Genomic DNA, 21,301 nt, shown 5'->3' with positions numbered 1-21,301 from the left:
CTCTTCCAATTTTCTCTTTTTTTAATAGCACTTGAAATATATTTCAAATAGAATTATTTGAATTTTAAGCATCAAACATTTTGCAAAGATGGAATATGCGTGATCTCGTAATAAAAAGTGGAAGAAAAATGATTTACTCTCTGTGTAGAAAACGAGAATATCTAGAGTTATAAGTGTATGTATATATTGCTTCGGATCTACTCAGAAAAACATAAACCTTAGATATATGTATGGTTATATACATATATATTTGAAAACAATGCGAAATGGAATTCCATTCGCTAGAGACCAACTGTTTTCCTATTCGTGCACTTTACGAGTTATTATTATTAAAGGCGAGTCATGCTTGAAGTCCATAAACATTTTTTTCCTCTCTCTCTCTCACTTTTGAAGCGCATCGTCGTAATTTCATCGCAAATGGAGATGGGTGTAGTTGCGTTTGCAGGTGAATGTCCATGCAGTAAGAGAGAGCGTGAACGTAACCATTAGGTCCGCACCCCTTGGTGTTATTTACGAGTCAGCTGAAATGAGAGGATCTTAACTGCTGGTCTGCTTCCCTTAAAATCCTCATTTAATTACTCTTTCGAGTTATTGTCACGTCGTTGAATATTCTATAAGGTCGTTAGTAACAAAGATCAAGAGCTACTATAATTTTGTCCTCTTTCTCTCTATATATTTTTTCTAAACCACAAAATTTTCCTTTACTGTTTTTACGATCTTTAATATATTAAATTTCCAAATTGAAAAAGGTCATTACGATGAAGAGGAGAAGTCATTATATGCAGACTAGATTTTACGATTTTGGCTGTATTGAATTTTTTTCTGTACTAAAATTAATTCTGTCATATTATACTTTATATATATCTATATGGCGTAACTTTAAAATCCATTTATCATTTCACCTAAGTCTATATTGTCACACTGTCACGCACACCTCGACTTTAATGCCTTAGTCGTAATAAATTATTTTCAACCCTTGTCCCTTTATACGAGCTAGAGTTTCACTCTTAGATTAATAACGTCTCTTTTGTTATTAAATATCATTTTTCGATGATTTTACTATATAATCAATTTTAAGGTATAGTTTTAATTTTCTAATCTTTTTTTTTATCCTTTTTTTTTTATTTTTCTTATTACTAAAAAAAAAAGTTGTTGCAACTTTTTCACGAAATTAAAAACTTGTTTCCATTTAAAAACAATGTATATAAGTGGCGGTTTTTCATTTAAACTCTCTCCTCCCCAGTAATGGAAGACATTTAATTTCAACCACCTTGTTGAATGTTTTTTTTTTCCTGCGGAAGTTTATATATAAACAGAATGGGAAGAATAACGAAGAGTAATGAAGATGGATAAAGACGCTGAAAACAAAGTTACATCAAGGTAAAGTAAGTGTGAAAACTTAAGAAGAGAAAAAGAGAGTTCAGAATTTGTGTGTGTGTACTGAAAATAAACAACGGAGTAAAATAAAGAGAGAAATAACGAGTGTTTCTTCTTACGAATCAAGAATCTTGTGTCATTTCAAAACAAAAACGACTTTTTACCCCAGCATTCAAGGATGGGGGGGTGGAAAGAACCACCACCAAGGCGAAGAGATGAGAAAGAGGACTGAGGTTTAATATCTCGTGACTCCTAGATCTTGCATTTCTGCATTTGCAATGAGAGGCACATTGGCCCGGATGCGAACGAGTTTTCATCCCCCATTCTCACTATCGCGAGAGGAAGAAGAAGAAGAAGTAAGAGAAGCGCTCGCGACACACACACACAGAGAGAGAGAAGATGAAAGACGGAAGGAATCAACGGGGGCTGCTTCTACTGCTGCTGCTGCCCATACTGGAAGAACTATATTAAAATTCTCTTGGAAATACTCGTAGAGTAAACGTTATTGCAAACGTTTCTCAGAGTCGAACGCGTTTCTTACGAGATTTCATTTTTTTTTTTTTTTTTAAAAAGTAAGGGAGAAGAGGAAAGAGGGATTTAAAAAAAGTCCATTGGCTGGATCTAATTGGTATGCATTTTTAAAAAACAAGTTACTTGGAGATTACTTTTGGAATTGATAAGAGGGAATTGAATAATTCGTAATAAAAATTTTGAAATTTATTTTTTTAAATTTCGCTGGTCGACGAAATTAAATTTAAAAATTAATATGTATTTTTTGAGAATTTTGGTAGTTTTAACACAAGTAGTGGAGGACAGTTTTAGTAAGACGAGTTTTTTTTTGTATCAGTAGTAGACAGTTTTTGGACCAGCAATTATAACTACCTATTTGGAAAAAAATTGTTTTTCGATTTCCCGTTTAAAAAACTATTTTTATAGTTTTTATGGTAGGAGAAAAGTGCAATTTCGATAATACAATTTTGAATTTTTGTACAAGTAGAAAAAACCGGTTATTGTCAGCCAACTTTTACGAATTGTAATTTTAAAATCAATCGTAAAAGTAATTTGAAACTTTCGAATTTTTGTAGTTTTTTTCTTGTTAGGAGAAATGTATAGTTTTGGTCAGACAGGGCATTATAATTTTTGGTAGTAGTATAGTAAGAGTTGGTTTTAGTCAGACAATTCGAATCCTCATAATTTTTTTCTCTCCTCTATAAATTTGAATTAGTAAAAATGTTTACTAATTTAAATTAGTGACTCACTTTTTGCTTTAGAATTAGTTAAATTTTACTAATTGTTAGTAAAAGTTACTAATTGTTAGTAAAAGTTACTAATAATTAGTAAAATTTTACTAATTAAGAAGCCAAAAGTGAGTTACTAATTCAAATTAGTAAATTTTTTTACTAATTCAGATTTAGAGAGTAAAATCTTTTATAAAATTCTAAATTTAAATTTGTTTCAAAGTAGTACAAATCAGTTTTAGTCAGACAATACAATTTCTCTAAATAAAAGTTTCTAAAATAAAAATTTTTCCTAAATATATATTTTTTTTCTATAAATCTAGAGAAAAGAGCAGTGATTTATAAATCTGGTTTGTGAAATAAGGAATTTAATAATACAATTCAAGGGAAAATGAGCTTAGAAACACAACCAATTGATAAACGTTGAGGAGCAAAAGGTGAGATTGTTAGGGTGAAAATGTCGTAATTCTCTTTGACTTTTCTCACGTTGTACGAAAATTCAGACAGAGAAAGAGAAGGAGAAGGAGAGAGAGTATAATAACTCGAAAAGCAAGAAGTGCGCTTGGTGACCAAATAACAAAAGCAGAAACAAAACATCTGGCAAACAATGAAGCCTGCGTGCCAAGGCAATAAAATATGATGCATCGCTTTTGAGTACTTTTCTCTTTGCCAGTTTGAGCTAAATACTATACAAATGCCGTTTGGTCCAATGATTTTGCTCCCGTAGAAAATACAACTGGGCAATTCATCAAGATAACGCATTGAGAAAGACAGAATATTAATAAGCAGATGAAATGGGGTTGCCTTTTGTTCCTCTTTCTCTTCTATTTAATTTAATATATTTAATAAATCTACCATTCATCAAGAGAAAATTCAACCTTCATCCACAATTTTTTTTTAAAAAAAGAAATTTGTTTTCTGTTTTTTTTTTTTTGGAAAATTGTTAAAAGAAAGTATGATGGAAATTTAATAACTACTACTTTTGTAATTTTTTTTTTTTTTTAAGTAAAGTGCAATCTGAACGACTTAATTAGCGACTATGAAAAAAGAAAAATGAGTAATAGAGCGCTCTCGTGTAATCAGTTTCATGACTTAAGAAATATTCTCTAAAAGAGCATTGACTGATATTAGAGAGGAGTTACTTTGAATGTTCAGTGTCTCTCTTTCTCTCTCTCTCTTTCTCTCTTCTTCAAAACGCTCTCTTTTAAGTTTGGTGTCTTCAAGAAATCTTAAAAGGAATCCTGTTAATATTAAATCCATAGATAAGGGATCTTTCTATTTCAAAGTCAGGCGGCTTTCCTTTGAAAATTCTATCTCCTTCTTCTTCTTCTACTTCTTCTCCAAAAACGTTCAACGCTCTTTTTTCAGTTTTTCCTAATTTCATAAAAGGTTTTTTTTTTTTTTTTTTTATTTTCGAAAATTAGAGAACTATTTTTGATTATTCAATTATTTAAATAATTATTCGGTTTTTTCAATAATTATTTAAATAACCCAGGTAGAAAAATTAACATTACTAACGTTACTAATGTTACTAACGTTAGTACCTATAAAAAAATTAAGAAAATGTTTCTAAATTGTATTTTTGCAGAAACATGTCGAAAATCGACCACCAGGAAGTATTTAATGTTCTTACCCGCACTTTTTATAATTTTCATTTCTATTATCACTTCCACTTTTTTATTTTCATTACCGTTTCCACTTTCACTTTTTCTAATTCTCATTCGCACTTCCATTCCCACTTCCACTCTTTCTAATTCTCATTTCCACTTTCACTTCCACTTTTTTATTTTCATTACCACTTCCACTTTTTCTAATTTTTATTCCCACTTCCCTTTTTCTAATTTTCATTCCCACTTCTACTCACATTTTTTCCACTTCTAATTTTCATTAGCTGTTGCCATTTCGACTAAAACTCTTTCTAATTTCCATTTATACAACCATTTCCACTTTTTTTAATTACCATGGATGGAAATTAGAAAAAGTGAAAGTGATAATGAAAATTTAAAAAATTAGGAATGGAAGTGGGAGTGAAAATATAAAAAACTTGTAATGAAAATAAAAAAGTGGAAGATGAAATGGGAATGAAAATTGGAACAAGTGGAAGTGAAAGTGTGAATGAGAATTAGAAAAAGTGGTAGTGGCAATGAATATAAAAAACTGGAAGTTGAAATAGGAATGGGAATGAAAATTAGAAAAAGTGGAAGTGGCAATGAATATAAAAAAGTGGAAGTGGAAATGGGAATGAAAATTAGAAAAAGTGGAAGTGAAGTGGGAATGAGAATTAGAAAGAGTAGAAGTGAGAATGGAAGTGCGAATGAGAATTAGAAAAAGTAGAAGTGGAAATGGGAATGAAAATTATAAGAAGTTTAAGTGGAAGTGAAAGTGGTAATGGGAAAGTAGTGGCAAAGTTTCTGTGAAAATATATTTTAGAAACTCCTTATTTTTTTATAGATACTAACGTTAGTAACATTAGTAATGTTAGTAACATAAGTAACGTTAGTGACGTTAATTTTTTCACCTGGGAATATTCAATTTTTTAAATAATTATTTAAATTTTTTTTGAATGCGTTCAGTTTAACAATAAAAAAAAAAATAAAAGGATTTTTGAAACAAAAGACAATTTTTATATATAATACTTAAAATGGAGGAGATTTTCAATTTACGGGCAAATTCGCGTGAAATCATTTGCGTCTGCGAAGTAACTTAATAAATATTTCCGTTCGTGGGTATCGCTTTGAAAATCGTACTTTGCGCGGGCAGAGAGAGAGAGAGAGTGAGAGAGATAGAGGGAGGGCTATCTGGGATTTCGGTGTTGAGCTCTGATTAAATAAAACGTGTCTGATATGGTGGATTTAATTTAGAGAGGACCCATTGAAGGAAAGGGGCGCGTTTCTAGGTTTTCGCCGCTTTTGCGAATAAATTGAAAATGATTGCGGAAACGCACATCGATCGAATATACACACACATACTATATATTTATATATATATACATACACACCAAATGAATAGATTCCCGGAGGTAATAACAGCCTAAGTTGTGCTCTCTCTCTATCGATCCGATAAAATACGATTTAGAGATAGTACTTTTCAACAATAGTGAGTTTGCAAAAAAAATTTTTTTTCCTCCATTGAAATTTTTATTGAAAATTATATTTTCCTCTTTTTTGTACTATTTGGACTTTTAATAGATAATTAAAGGAATTTTGAAATTTAATAGTAAATGGTATATTAAAAATATCCTTCATGTATAGTTTTTTGTTTTCAAATATCTCATAGTTTACTGTTGTGTAAATATGCTTAATAAATATTATTTCAAGTTGCACAATTTTCCGCGTTGAAAAAATGTTTCTAAAGAATATAAGCAATAAATATGTAAAAGAGAAGTTTAGTTATAGAAAATGAAGTGGATAATAAGCTTAAAATGTTAGACAGAAGTGATTAATGAAGCGAGAGTAACTTTAGCTGCATTTATTGAATAGTTTACGGAAACTGTTTCCTAAGCTATATGGTTGTGTAGGAGACTGGTTCCAGTGTGGCTTTTCCGGATAATTAAGTGAGAAATAATCCCAGACTATCGGAATTCTATATATATATATATATGTATATATTGTGTATGTGTTGCGTATGAAAGGTTTGCGATTCAATTTTCTCTCTAGGCTATACATATACATATATATATATATAGGTGACACACAACACACCATAGGTGCGCTTTAAATTGTTACCTTAACTGCAAAACAATCTGTGACCACTTACGAGGAAACTCATGTCTCCGCAACGTAACCCAGTCGTTTCCCTTTAGAACCATCGCCTCCACCCACTACTCGTTTCTATCAGTTGGAAATTCTCTTTCTCTTGTCCTCGGGATGAGTAAACTACTGACTTTAGTGCAACACTAATACACTTATTGCCGGAAATTACGCTAGTTTATCAAAGGCGTGGAAAACTTTTCAAAGGCTTTTGAGTCTTGTTGAAAGAGCTCATCAGTCCTTCTCTCTGACCAAGAGGATTTTGATCAGTGGACATCAGTCTTCCCCGAGAGGAAAAGAGAGAGAGAGATAGAGAGAGAGACAGACAGAGTTGATAATTTTCTACTTAACGCTAATATGAATGGCGATTCACAAACGATTCGAGAATATTTTACAGAATTTTCAAATTATAAGGAAATGTTTTAATTTCAATAATTATAGTAGAAATTTTAGTATTTTGCAATTTAGGGGAAATGTGTCAAAATGTGAAATATTAATATACAAATATGAGAGAAGCAGGTGCATGGCATGGTTGTCATGGAAACGGTTGCTATGGAAACAGTCACTTACTATGGTCCTAGTTACTATGGTCCTAGTTACTATGGTCCTAGTTACTATGGTCCTAGTTACTATGGTCCTAGTTACTATGGTCCTAGTTACTATGGTCCTAGTTACTATGGTCCTAGTTACTATGGTCCTAGTTACTATGGTCCTAGTTACTATGGTCCTAGTTACTATGGTCCTAGTTACTATGGTCCTAGTTACTATGGTCCTAGTTACTATGGTCCTAGTTACTATGGTCCTAGTTACTATGGTCCTAGTTACTATGGTCCTAGTTACTATGGCCCTAGTTACTATGGTCCTAGTTACTATGGTCCTAGTTACTATGGTCCTAGTTACTATGGTCCTAGTTACTATGGTCCTAGTTACTATGGTCCTAGTTACTATGGTCCTAGTTACTATGGTCCTAGTTACTATGGTCCTAGTTACTATGGTCCTAGTTACTATGGTCCTAGTTACTATGGTCCTAGTTACTATGGTCCTAGTTACTATGGTCCTAGTTACTATGGTCCTAGTTACTATGGTCCTAGTTACTATGGTCCTAGTTACTATGGTCCTAGTTACTATGGTCCTAGTTACTATGGTCCTAGTTACTATGGTCCTAGTTACTATGGTCCTAGTTACTATGGTCCTAGTTACTATGGTCCTAGTTACTATGGTCCTAGTTACTATGGTCCTAGTTACTATGGTCCTAGTTACTATGGTCCTAGTTACTATGGTCCTAGTTACTATGGTACCAATAGTAACAGTTACTATGGTACCAGTTACTATGGCAATAGTTACTATGGCAATAGTTACTATGGTACTAGTTACTATGAAAACGGTTGCTAATTTGAAAATTAGAAAAAATTAATACATTTAGAACATAATTTTTTCAGGAAAATTGTATTAGGAATGTATATTTTCGGAAATATTTATTTAAAGGAAATTCTAAAATTAGAAAAATGAAATTAGAAAAATCAACAGGGAACCTGATATTCCATATGAAATGAAATAATTAGCTAGGGAAATGGGAAATATAATAATCCATTTTTTTTTGTTTTGTCAAAGAAATGGCTCTTTATTAGCAGAAAGAAAAATTGTAGTTTTTTTTTTTAAAGGAAAGTAAGGGGGGACAAGTGGAAAGATGAAATATGCAGTTTGAGGCAATAAATTTTGAAGGTAATATAATTGCAGAAAAAGCATGACACGTGAGGCAGCAAACATGGAAGCCTCCGGGCCGTGCCGTTATATTGAAGACATGGAAAAGTGCTGCAAGCAAGAAATCGAGGAGCTGGGTGCTTAACGGACTTCGATAATCGATTAGAGGGAGTATGACGATGGCAGCTCGCTTCTCTCTCTCTCTCTCTCTCTCTCTCTCTCTCTCTCTTTCTCTCTCTCTTTTCCTCACACACATCTTGTGCGAGCATCGTTCGACTTCAAATGGGCGTGATAGAGAACTTGCAAAAGGGGGGGGGGGGGAAAGAAGAAGTAAAAAAAAAAAAAAAACGTGAGGGATTTTCTCCAAAGGTGCATATATACACACACCACAAAAATACCTGACGTATTCTATCGATTTTCAATAAATTATTACTATTAATTTTATTTCTCCCATTTTCTTCGAAATTAATTTTTATCATTTCTCGCTGAAAAAAAAATCCTACATTTAACCAATGATTTTTGTTACCATTTTTAAATAATTTTTTTGTCGTGGAGGAAATTTTTAAGCATGCAATAGATTTAGTTGGCCTTATTTTATATATATATATAAAAAAAGAGAAAAAAAAATTATGTAAAGTACCGTAAAAAATTTAAAGAGCAATTTTTACTTTTCAAAGTTGGCTAGTTCAATACATATATATGTTGAATAACGTCTTGGGAATCGATTACTATGGGAAAATGTCGGAATTAAGTTGTACCTGTCTGAAGCGAAACTTTAGCAGTTTTACAAGTTTTAAACCAAGTACCTCTTACTTCCGGTAACCGACTCGTTTGCTGAGTTATCGATCTATGCAATATGTATACATATATAGAGGAAGCAGATGGAACGAGCCTCTTTCGAAACGAGAATTTATGACTTGGTAGATCATCAGTGAATTGAGTGTATTATATATATATATATTTTATATATATATACGTATTGAACTCTCAGCGCATGCAAATTTTAAGTTAATCAATGATAAGCATATTTCAATGGAAATTGATATATGGTAAATAAATGAAAACTAAACAATCTCTTTGATAATCAATAATTAAAACTAAACATTCATGATAAGTAATAGAAAAAAAATCATTCACAAATTTCGTTAATGATCTACTGTGATTATAATAAATTGTAAACATTAATTATAATAAATTACAATAGACAAATTATAATTGAAAAATTATAATAATATAATTATTAAAAGAGAATGATTATAATTTAGAATAAATGATAAAGTTGATAGAAAGCAGAAAAAAAGAGAATAATTTTTCCTTAAAAATAAAATTGCAAAAAAATTTGTTGATAAAAAAAAGAGGAAAATAGATAATAGTAAAATATCATTTAAAAATATATTTATTTGGAGTTTGAATGTTGCAAAGCAGAAAATCCCCTTTACTCTAATGTTACTGACAACATCTGCCGGCAGTAGTAGTAACAGCAGCAGCAAATCTCGTAACTTGAGAAATTTCCTAATTTGTTTTACACGGGACATTTGCGAAACCTAATTTTCCCCAATTTTCCAAAGTGTTGTTGGTTCATTCCATTGCAGAACTTTTTTTTCGAAAATAAATTTTTGACTTTGAAATGAGAGAGATATATATAACATTTCATATATATATATATTGAAAGTCACTTCCGGAAAAAGAGTTTATCGTTTATTACTATGAATCATAAAGGCAATTTAATCCAACGACCCGTGGGAAATCATCTCGCATTGCATATCGCGTTGACATGAGTCTATGTATACATGTATGGAAAAATTTTTCTGAAAACGAACCCATGATTATGTCCTTCCAACGAGAATATTTATAAGGAACGTTTGATTTTTTTACTTTTCAAAAAATAAGAACTTAAAATTTTTTTCCCTATTTTTTCAAGGGTAAAAATGTAATTCTTAAAATATTGTATATGAGTAGTAAAGGTCAATTATGGTCAGACGTGGCTTTAAATTTTATTGAATTTTCCCGTATCAAGTGAAAGTAAATTTAAGCTAGAAAGAAACTTTTCTATTTTGTAAATTTTTAGTCTCAGTGCAAATCTTAGACAGACGAATCTTCTTTAATTCTTATTATTAGATTTCTTAGAATTTGTGTAATTTTCTAATTCAGTGGAAAAAGAATATTTTAGTTACACCAAATTTCGAATTTTTGGAAAAATTGTAAATTTCTAAAATGTCCTTTGGGAATATAAAAAAAAAATTTCCATTTTATTTAAATAAAAAATTTTTTTTTTCATAAATATAATATTTTACAATCAATATGTTGAAAATGATGATATTTCTAATTTTGTAAGTCGCTGTCTCATATCGCCCAGGTTATAGAGGAAAAGCTTAAAGCAATTTGCAATATTTTTGTGTTACCGTCTCAAAAAAGGGGAGATGAAGAAGTTCACCTGTATAAGGTGAAAGGTAGGAAAGAAGGGAAAAAAGAATGTGAAGGTTTTTGTAATATTGAACACGAGAGAAATGAAAAAAAAAAGGAAAGAACTTGATAAAAAAAAAAAAAAAAAAAAAACATGGAGAAGAAAAAAAAAGGTGAAAAGAAAGAATAGAAAAGTAAAGTGTGTGAGACGAAGGATGAAGCGCAAGCACAAAAGAAAGAAGGAAAAGTTTCGTTTTTTGACAGGAAACGGGATTATCGACGTCCTGTCAAGAAGTGGTCTTTCTTACACAAGAGTAAGAGTGAGAGTAGTTTTCCTTCTTTGCGATCGACATATATTTTCGCCTCTTTCATTCGAATGACACATTCTGATGGCTACTGTCACAAGAACCCTTCTAATGGACACTAGAAAGTTGCCTGCCGGGTAAATTGGCTCTTTTTTTTATTGCCTCCCACCAAAAAAAAAAAGAAAACTTGAAATTTTTAGTCAATTTTGAAAAACCTAAAAAATTATTATTATTATTTTTAATTTCAAAATGATAGTTTTCAATTCAATATTGCAAATTAAATTTTATTTTCGAATTATTTGAAAAGAAAAAATAATAAAAATTATTAGTTTGCAAATTACAGTGTGTTGGGGTGAAAGATAATAATATTCATAATCATATTTTCTAGCTTCAATATATAGTTGAATCAACCTGCGTGTTTGCCAATCGATAATATCCTAATCGTATTAGTCAGATATTACCATAAATTAGATATGTGCAGTGAGCCGACAGGCAGACATCTTGAATTGTCTAATGCAGATTTGGTAGTGAAATTTGATAGTCCCTCAAGATAGAAAATCACGAAAATTATTATTCAATGCAAACATTATTTTTCCAATTTAAAAGAAAATTTTTAATATTTATGGCAAATAATAAATGTATTAATTTTCATATTACACATTAATAATTTAATTTCAATTATAATTATTAATATCATATAATATAATAATATTTTTTATTAGTAGTATTATTATATAATGTAATAATTATTAATCTAAATCTCAATTACTAGGGGGGAATTTTTTTTTCTTAGAGATAATAATGCAATTTGTGATAATTTTCAATGAAATAAAGGGGATAAGAAAGTGACTTGAATTTGTGTCGGTATCTTTGGCACTTATCTTTCTCTCTCTCTCTATATATATATATATGTACGTGCATTTTAACTGGTATAATGTATAATAAATTTTCGGATAGAGAAGGTGCAAGATGAGGCCCGACTTCCATTCCGACCTCGACCCTGTGGTCTGATTTATTTTCCCATAGTGTAACCACGTCTCTTCGGTGGGTCCATTATCTTCTCGCTGGCCATTCTCCTACGCTACTGGCCCTTTGGGGTTTTACCAGAGCGGTTGCCATTATTCATTAGATAATCAGCCCTTTTTGGTAAACTGAAATCAATTACAAACACAACAATTCAATGTATCACTGTTTTTTTTTTTTTTTTTTTATTGTTTTACATTTGAATTTACAAAAAAAAAATCAGCATCATTTTGGGGGAAATTAGATATTACATTTGTTAGATAAAACTTTTTATTACAAATAATAATAACAATAATAATAATAATAATAATTAATAAATAATAATTATCATATATTAGAATAAATAATAATAATAGTAATAATAATAATAATAATAAATAATAATAATTTATTAATAGTATTTAATTAAATTATTAATAATAATTAGTAAAACAATGCCAATGATTCTTCTAATTTTAATCACAGTAGAAAAGGTCAGTATTAGTCAGACGGACATAACGGATTTTTTTTAAATGTCAGTAGTAAAACTTACATTTAGTCAGACATAATTTTTTTTTTTAATTTCTCGTGTCAGTAGTAAAAATCAGATTTGGTCAGACAGAATTTTTTTTAAATTTCTCGTGTCAGTAGTAAAAATCAGATTTGGTCAGACAGAATTTTTTTTAAATTTCTCGTGTCAGTAGTAAAAATCAAGATTTGGTCAGACATAATTTTTTTTTTTAAATTACCTACTAATTAAATTATTAATTTTTGCCCTCAGTAATTAAGGTCATTTTTAGTGAGACAATTTCTTGATTGATAACATTAGAAATGCGAAATAAAATTAAATTTCCTTTATTATTCGTGTCAGTTGTAAAAGCAAATTATCGTCTAATTTTTGTAATTTTATAATTATATTTGGATTATTTTTTATATTGAATTATTAAAATAATTAAATTCAATGTGAAAATAATTGTATTTGCATTCACCGTATATATATATATATATATATATACATATAAATCGGTGTCTGACTGAAAATTACTTCATCTACTTTTGAAAATAAGTGTATGCTCGAGTTGTGAATGATGAAAGAAAATATCAACATGAACATTATTCCCCAGCTTCTAGGTAGTGAAACTTTTAACTCAAGTCTTATACAATAAATATAAAAACAACTCCAATACCTTATATATAAAGTTAGATGAGAAAAAAACTTCTTGGCTTCATCTTTGATCATTAATGCTCTCGACTCTCTCTCTCTCTCTCTCTCTCTCTCTCTCTCTTTCACTTTCTCTCTCTCTAACCCCTCTCGAACCTCATTACCAGAAAACTCTTTGAGAGGTTTTTTCGTGAGAGAAAAAATAATAATTTATATCTGCACTTCTCGAGAGAGTATTAAAGTGTTTGCCGAAAGAGAGAAAGAAAGAAAGAAAGAAAGAACTGAAGGGTCTTAAACAAAGACAGATATTAGTGGAAACAAGAATGAAAAAGAGCGAGAAAACACGATTGACTTGCAATGAGCAAATTACTCGAGTACCAAAAAGAAAATGAGAATATAAAGTTTTTTTTTCACTCAAGTGCCTTTTTTCCATTTTATGTAAATTTATAAAATTAAAAAAAATAATTTTATAATAAAAATAATAATAATAATAATAAAAATAATAATAATAATAATAATAATAATAATTAATAAAAAGTAAAAGTAAACAATAATTAGTTTATAATTTTTTTTTTTTAAACAAGAAATTATTTTTCTAATTAAATTGTCATTTGAGTTGTTACTATTGTTTGTCACACAATAGCGAATCACAACTATCAATTACGTGCAAGATAAAGTCTGTGATGTTTCATTTCTTGCTTGTAAAAAATTCTAGATAAAGGTTTATGGTTCAGAGTTTACGACACTGGAATTTGAATCGTTCCCAAGCGCTACCATTACCTATAGAACATCTCTTTGCTTCTCTCGCGGAAAAAAAAAATACAAAAAAATCTTCAAAAGGAAACACGAGATTTTTCCAAACGAAAGTTAATTTAAATATTTTAATTTCTTTTTCAATAATTTTGCAAAAGAAAACGCTGCTATTTGTTTCCATGTAATTTCAATGCACAATTGGATTTTTTTTTTTTTTTTTTTACATCAATCGCAAAAATTTCCTTTACTTTCATTTAATGCTAATTTCATTAAAAAAAATGTAAATTTTTCCTTTATGATAATAAATTACAATATAAAGAAAAATATTTTTAAAAAAATATTAAAAAGTATTTTAAAAAAATATGAAAATAAATAAAAAATATATAAATAAAATTAAAAATATTGTTCCCTTATAAAAACAGGTAAATTAAATCTCTCGTGCTTTATTATTTTGATGTTTTTTTCTTTTTTTTCTAATTCAGGTCATTGCTTTAATCGAAAATATATTTTAATTAAAATTGTGATATTTCTAATTGTATTTCTTATAATAGAATTTTTTTTTTATCTTATTAAATAATATTCAGTATTTTATCTAAAAATAAAACAATACATTTTGCCATAACTATATATAATTTGGAGAGAATAATTGTTTAATAATTATAGTTTCTCTCTCTCTATTTGTTAACGGTTAAATTGCAAATATTTTAAAAAAGTAGAGCATTTGAAATTCAATAAATATCACTAAATAAATGAAAGTAGGAGATAAAAATAAGCTTAATAAAAATATTCTACAAAATGGTAAAATAAAACGAAAAAGTTGATACACAAAACAAAACAATTTGAAAAAAATATTGAAAAATGGAAATAAAAATAAAAAATTATAATTATCAATTATTATTATTATTATTATTATTATTATTATAAATAAATTATAGAAACTTTTTCATATTATATAAATAAAAAAGGAATAAAAAACACAATAATAGACAATAAGTAAACATTGACTTTTCTTTATTGTCTTGTCGCTAGATTTTATAAACTCTCTCAAGTCGAAACAAAAAAAAAAAAAAACAGAAATAAATTTTTTCTTTTTAATAAAATATTTTTATGAAACTCCTTTAGGAAAATTTATTACACAATTTTCCTTTCTTTTCTCTACTAAGATAGAGAAAGACGTACCGCACGCGATATTAAATTCTCAGTGAAAATTGTTAATTAATGTTTCTCTCGAAATTCAATAAAGTTTGAAAACGAAACGTACAACGAAAAGGGGGATGATTTTATATAATAATAATAATAATAATGTGTATAGCTCTCAACAAAGAGATAGAAAGAGATAGAGTAAGAGAGGGGGGGGGGAAGAGAAAAGACAGTTTCTAAGCCCATAGCACAACGGGATGTTGTAATATGACATCGCAGCGTGAATCCAGACAGAAACTCTAAAAGCAAGCAATGAAATCACGCAAAATTCACCTAAAGAAAGAGAGAGAGGGTAAATGTCGCGCAAAACTTGTGTAAGCTAGATAAAGAGACATATAAAGTGGATGGGAGAGAATATATATAGGAGAGAAAGAGAGAGAGAGAGAGAGAATAGGGAAAGCAGAAAGCAAGCAATTCACTGCTCAGCGGGAGACAGAACTCAGAGGGTGTAAGTATTTTTCATTAACCGTCCAATAGTGCGACCTGCTCTCAATTTTATTTTTTCTTTCACTTTTTTTTTTTCACCTCCCTTAACCCCCTCCCACTTTCTCTTATACAATTTTTTTTTTCTTATCCATTTTCACCCCCTTTTGACTTTATTTCATTTCTTTTTTTTTTTTTTACCTTACTCGAAACTCTTTCTCTCTCTCCCTTTGTCATGAGAGACGCTTTTTTCTTATTCAGTTTCTTTCGTCCTTCTATCGCTCACTTTTTTTTTTTTTCTTTCTTTTTTTTATTGTTGTAATCCCGTTTATTAAATGTACTTAGATACACGAACAGGGTACTTAGTGAACGTAAACCAATAAAGTTGAGAGAACTTTCTTGATGTTGTGTTTCTGTCTCTCTTTTACTTTATTTTTCAACGTTCGGGGAAAAAAACTTCACGCCTTTCTTTTCCATTGTGTCTTGCATATTTCCGTCACGAAGTTCCAGTTCCTTTGCTTTTATGTCGTCGACGCATTTCTCATTTTTTTCCCCTTCTCCTCTTTTTTCTATTTCTATTTTTTTTTCTCTCTCTCTCTCTCTCTCTCTCTCTCTCTCTCTCTCTCTCTATCTCACTCTTTCTATATAGGATGGAATTGTTCGGGTAAAGGGGAATGAGAGGAAGCTTTCACATGACAGACAAGATTCCTTCCATTGGGCGGAAAAGAAGATTCTTGATATTCGTTGCTGAAATTAAGTACGTGTGAACACACATTCAGCAAAGATATCTTCTTTTGAAAAATTGTCTTCATTCCATGTTTGCACGAGATTAAATATTTTTCTTTCTTTTTTGTTTTTTTTTTTATACGTCTGATATATATTTATTTTTTTTATTTATTAGAACGTTTATTTTTCATTATTCCGTATTTTTGACAGATTATTCTCTCCTGATGTCTTGACATGTTTGGAAAATTATTATTATTATTATTATTATTATTATTATTATTATTATTATTATTTATACACTGAAAAAAAATTATTTGATTTAAATAAGAAATATTTGATTCAAGTAAATTTTTTTTTTCAGTGTAATAATAATAATTCATTAATAAATTATTTTTACATTTATAATAATAATAATTTATTAATAAATTATTTTTACATACATAATAATGAATATTATTTTCTATTAAGGGATGAAAATAATTAGTTGTAAAGAAAATTATAGTCAGACATAATTTCTTCGAATTTTTGCTATTTCCCTATTAGTAGTAATAGTGAATTTAAGTCAGACGGATGTTTTATAAATTCGTGTTATTTTTTGCGAAACAGTAGTAAAGGTCAGACAGATTTATTTGTATTTTTTTCGTCAGTAGTAAAACACAGTATAAAATAATTATTTAGAATTACTAAATTTTTAGTCTCAGTAGTATAAATCAGGTTTAGTCAGACATTAATTTTTCGAATTTGTAAATTTTTGTTTCTCAGTAGTAAAAGTTAGACAGACTGAAGTTTTTTTTATATTTTTGTATACAATTATTGTTATTAGTAGAAAAAGTCAATAATAAGTCACGACTTCTTCGAATTTATGCAATTTTGGAATCAGTGGAAAAAAGACGTTTTAGTCGGACAAAATATTCATGAAGTTATATTTAATTGGAACAACAGTAGTAAAGGTCAGCGATAGTCAGACAGATATATGGGGGGGATTTTGTTTTTTATGCCAGTAGTACGACTCACATTTAGTCAGACATGTTCTGAATTTTTATTTTCAGTAGTAAAAGACAGTTTTCGTCAGACAATTTTTTTCTTTAAATCAATTATTTTAGCAATTTTTTATTAGCCGTAAAAAAATTTAAACAAAAAAAGTGATTTATTTCCATTATTCAAACTGAGGGAGAAAAAAAATTAGCAAATTTGAAAATCAAGTTATAACATTTTTGCTGTTAATTTTTTAATTTCTTTATCTGGTTTCACGAATTGGTTGGTTATATTTATTGGATTTAAAATTTTTTCTACTTCTTTCTTTATTTTAAATTATCATTAAATTTTCAATTGAAATTTTCCATTCCTCCACGAAAATTGTTAATTATGAAATTATTCGACTTTTTGTAATCGAATTGGACACGTTCATTTTGTATTCTATGTTATCGGGTTATTTTTAAAACTTAAACGTTAAAGTGTTAAAATTTTTAACTTGATCGTGTAGTTTTTTTTTTACTCAATTATTGAAATTTTTTACACGTCTATATTTTTTATTATTCGCATTCGACGTTTGGAAAATTCTTTTTTATTATTCATTCTTGCAAAGAAACTGTAAATCTGAACCTAAAATTAGATAGTCAATTTAAAACTATATAAAAATTAAATGGGACATTCAGTTTAAGAAAATTATTACATTTAAGTTTTTTTTTTATATTTTTTGTTTAATTTTGAAAAATGGAACAATTTTTTTTTTTGTAGATCGTTAGTTTTTAATTTTTTATTCTGACTTTTCAAAAATCAATCTTTTATTTTCTTACAAAAGAATTATTTTCTAATTTTATTTCATTTATTTTTTTTTTTATTAATTTTTATATTTCTCTTTGATATTTTAATTATTTTATTTGTAATAAGTTTAGAAAATATTTATTTTCTTTTTTTTTTGATATATATAATCTTGTCAGATTTAACATGAGAAATTTTTTTCTAAAGTACATTTTTGCTTTCGTCAAAAGCAGTAGAGTTGAGAGTTGGGGAGGGGGGGGCAGGCACAGAGACAATTTTCTTCTTTACTTGTTTTTGTGTCCGTTTTACAAGAAAATCCCTTTTAAAGAATAAAAGGTGTACGTGCACCGAGAGGTAAACGAACTAAAGTCCCTTGTGGTGCGGGTACTTGTATCGCGTGTTCACTGAGATCGCGGACTTTATGCGATAATTAAACGTCGCTGATAAATAGTAGAATTGTAGTTTTTATTTGTAAAATAGGCCACTATACTTTAAAGAAAAGAAAGAAAGAAGAAAAACAAGGTTTTATAAAAAAAAACATTTCACGAAAATTATTTCTGAGAATTGCACCCTATTATATATATATATATAGATTTAAGACAAAATTTATTTGATAAAAATGTTGTTTTATTGACAAGAATAAAATTAATAATTATTCCTTCTCATGAAAAATAACTTTTTTCACTGTCTATTCCGTTGGAAAAATTAATTTATGAAATTTTGATTAAAATCATAAATTTTGACAAATCTATTAAAATTTGTTTCGCTCGTCATGGAAAATATCTTTTTTTATTAAGGGTCATTTTCTGATCATTTCAGTTTCTCATTGAATGGTTTTCCAAACTACCTTATAAAATACTTTCGGCACAGGAATGTCCCTCCCCTTCCAAATATTGTGGGTACAAACCAAAGTGTTTGCGTTCTTCATGAAAATAATTCAAATTCCTACAGTGTGATTTACTTCTATTACTATATATATATCACAATTTTCGATAAAAGCAGGAAAAATTCTCCCATAAAATATTTTATCCCAATAACTTTTTTTTTAAACCCCTGTACAAGAAATGCAAGAAAAATAATATTTTTTTATAAACGGAATAAAAAAATTCTTTTGTTAAAACTAAAAAAATTTGGAAAATAATTAAATAGAAAGTAAAGTATTTTTTGATAATTTGAAGTTTTGGAGTGAGGGGAGAAAATGGATGCTGGGTCTCTATAATAAACTGGACGTTACCGGAGAGAGAGAGAGAGAGAGAAGTTATGGAATAATTATGACTATTATAGAGCGTTGGTAGTAACGTCGGGGTTTCCTTCCTCCGCCAATAGAAACTGAAGAGGGACGAATGGGTGGGATATCAGATGAGGGTGAAATGAAAAAGGGGGTGTAGGGGTTGAAATAATTGTCGAGACGCGTGACTCCCATGACAAGCAGCCCCTTTTGCTTCAAGCCAAGACTCTCTCTCTCTCTCACAACCACCGCAATGCACCCATAAACTCTAATACTCACTATACTCTATATATATATGCTCCTCCCATATCCTATTTTACTCGCAACCTTCTGCAACACCCCATATACGCCCTAACTTCTGTTATTTTAAATAATTCTTCCTTTTTTCTTTTTTAAATTAACTAAAATTCTTCATTCTTTTAAAAAAAAATTAATTTCTTATTTTATACCAAAAAAAAAATCTACTAGTCAATTTTTTAAAGTGGAAAGAATAATAATAGAAAAATTAAATTACGTACTAATAACTGTAAAATAAAATTATTTAGAAAAAAAATTAAAATTAGTCAAAAGAAGTTAAAAAATAGGATTAGAATGTTGGCGATTTATAACAATTATGTCAACAATGAAAACGATTTTGATAATATAGTGTCGTGGATACGTGCGAGAATTCGTGAGAGAGGGAGAGAGAGTAAGAGAGAGTAAGAGAGAGTAAGAGAGAGGAAACCCAAGTTAGCAATTGATCAAAATCTCTCTCTCAAAGCTCTCTAAGGACCATCTGGGGTCTGAGATTCAAGGCATCCGAGCTTGAAGCGTCTGAACGCTGTCTACCTCTTTTGCACTTCACCCCCAGGGACCGTTTGTTGAACAGACGACGATGATAGCGCGGAACGGGCGAGACATTTTGTAATTTATCAATTTCAGAGTTTAATATCACTCGCCCCTTGAGAAGATCCTTCAATGCCTGGGACATATTTTACAAATGTCAGTTTTTTTTTTTTTTTGATACATATTATTATCAATAACTGTCAATTTTCAAAAGATACAATTATTTCTATTTTTTGTGCAAATTATTTTGTTTTCGAATATTTTTTTTTTTTTGTAATTAAAAGATGTATGAAAAAAAAGGATTGAACCACCTGCAGGATTAGAAACCTTTTGATAGCGTTCGATCTTTCTTGAGCAGGAAAAAAAAAGAACTTTGAATAGAGAGAAGACTTTTTTATTGAAAGATTTCTAGTACACAAGTCGAGAAAAGGAATCAGCTATGTATTGCTTTCAATAAAGAAGCTTGAAAATTCCATCTCGAAACGATCTTTACTTGTAAAGAAAGAAAGCAAAGTAAAGGCATAGAGAAAAAAAAAATTGAAAGAAAGAAAACAGCGAAGATGAGAAAATAACTGAAGTTGTATGTAGAGTTTGCGCGCGAGAAAGTGCTTCGCTTGTCAAGGAGCGACAAACAAATAAAAAGAGTAAATAGAAAAAGATTGTCGAGACGACCTTAGGAGAGACTTTCTCTCTCTCTTTCTCTCTTGCTCTCTCTCTATACTTGATAGGTGATAGCAAAAGATTCCAAGTGGTAATGGAAGAGGCAATTTCTTCGGCTCGACTTGCTTTGATCCCGAGCGAAAAGCCAATCGAAACCTTCTTTCCTACTACTGATGCTGCTGCTTCTGCTGGGGAAATAGACGCGCTACAGAATAAAAGTCATCTTATATAGCTTACATATAGGTTTTTTGGTCACACCGCATCACATAGCAATCTTTCGCTCTTTCACGGTATGGTCTTCCATCGAATATATATATATATAAAACTATCACTAGTCGAAAAACACCTGATATCATTTTATTCTCTTTCTATATATATACAAGATGATGTTCTAGTCTCATTTCTCCACGAGCGTTGATAGTGTCATAAATATCAAATGGCTAGATTGATCAAAGGGAATTGAAAGAAAAAATTACTTTGTCAAATACACTCTCTATCTTTCACAAATATTACTATTTTTTTTTATTTTGTTTACTAGTTTTATTTTCGCTTCTTTTCTTCCACATTTCACCACTTGAAAGTCGAAAAGTAAAAGCAGAAAAGCAAGGGGTGAAAGTGGAATTGGAAAGATGAAAGTGGAATTGGAAAGATGAAAGTGGAAGTGAAAGAGTGAAAGTGGAATTGGAATGGTAACCTTAATAATTCACAATTCCATTTCCACGTTCTTCAAATTCGAACAGTAAAAGCAAAAGAGCAAAGGTGAAAGTGGAAGTGAAAGGATGAAAGTG

General features: G+C 29.4%; 1 protein-coding gene across 1 annotated transcript; it reads left to right on the top strand.

The window, feature by feature from the left end:
* The first annotated feature begins 1,345 nt into the window (after positions 1–1,345).
* Positions 1,346–7,817, top strand: LOC127285639 (spidroin-2-like). Its single transcript, XM_051311760.1, has 4 exons — positions 1,346–1,380; positions 1,634–1,733; positions 6,881–7,658; positions 7,804–7,817. The coding sequence occupies exons 1-4, from the start codon at positions 1,346–1,348 to the stop codon at positions 7,815–7,817; spliced, it is 927 nt and encodes a 308-aa protein (XP_051167717.1).
* Positions 7,818–21,301: the final 13,484 nt, after the last annotated feature.

The sequence above is a fragment of the Leptopilina boulardi genome, unplaced genomic scaffold, assembly GCF_019393585.1.
Source record: "Leptopilina boulardi isolate dan_hultmark-lab unplaced genomic scaffold, ZJU_Lbou_2.1 LbouV2_337, whole genome shotgun sequence".
Lineage (NCBI taxonomy): Eukaryota > Metazoa > Arthropoda > Insecta > Hymenoptera > Figitidae > Leptopilina > Leptopilina boulardi.
This window is presented reverse-complemented; position numbering and strand designations above follow the sequence as displayed.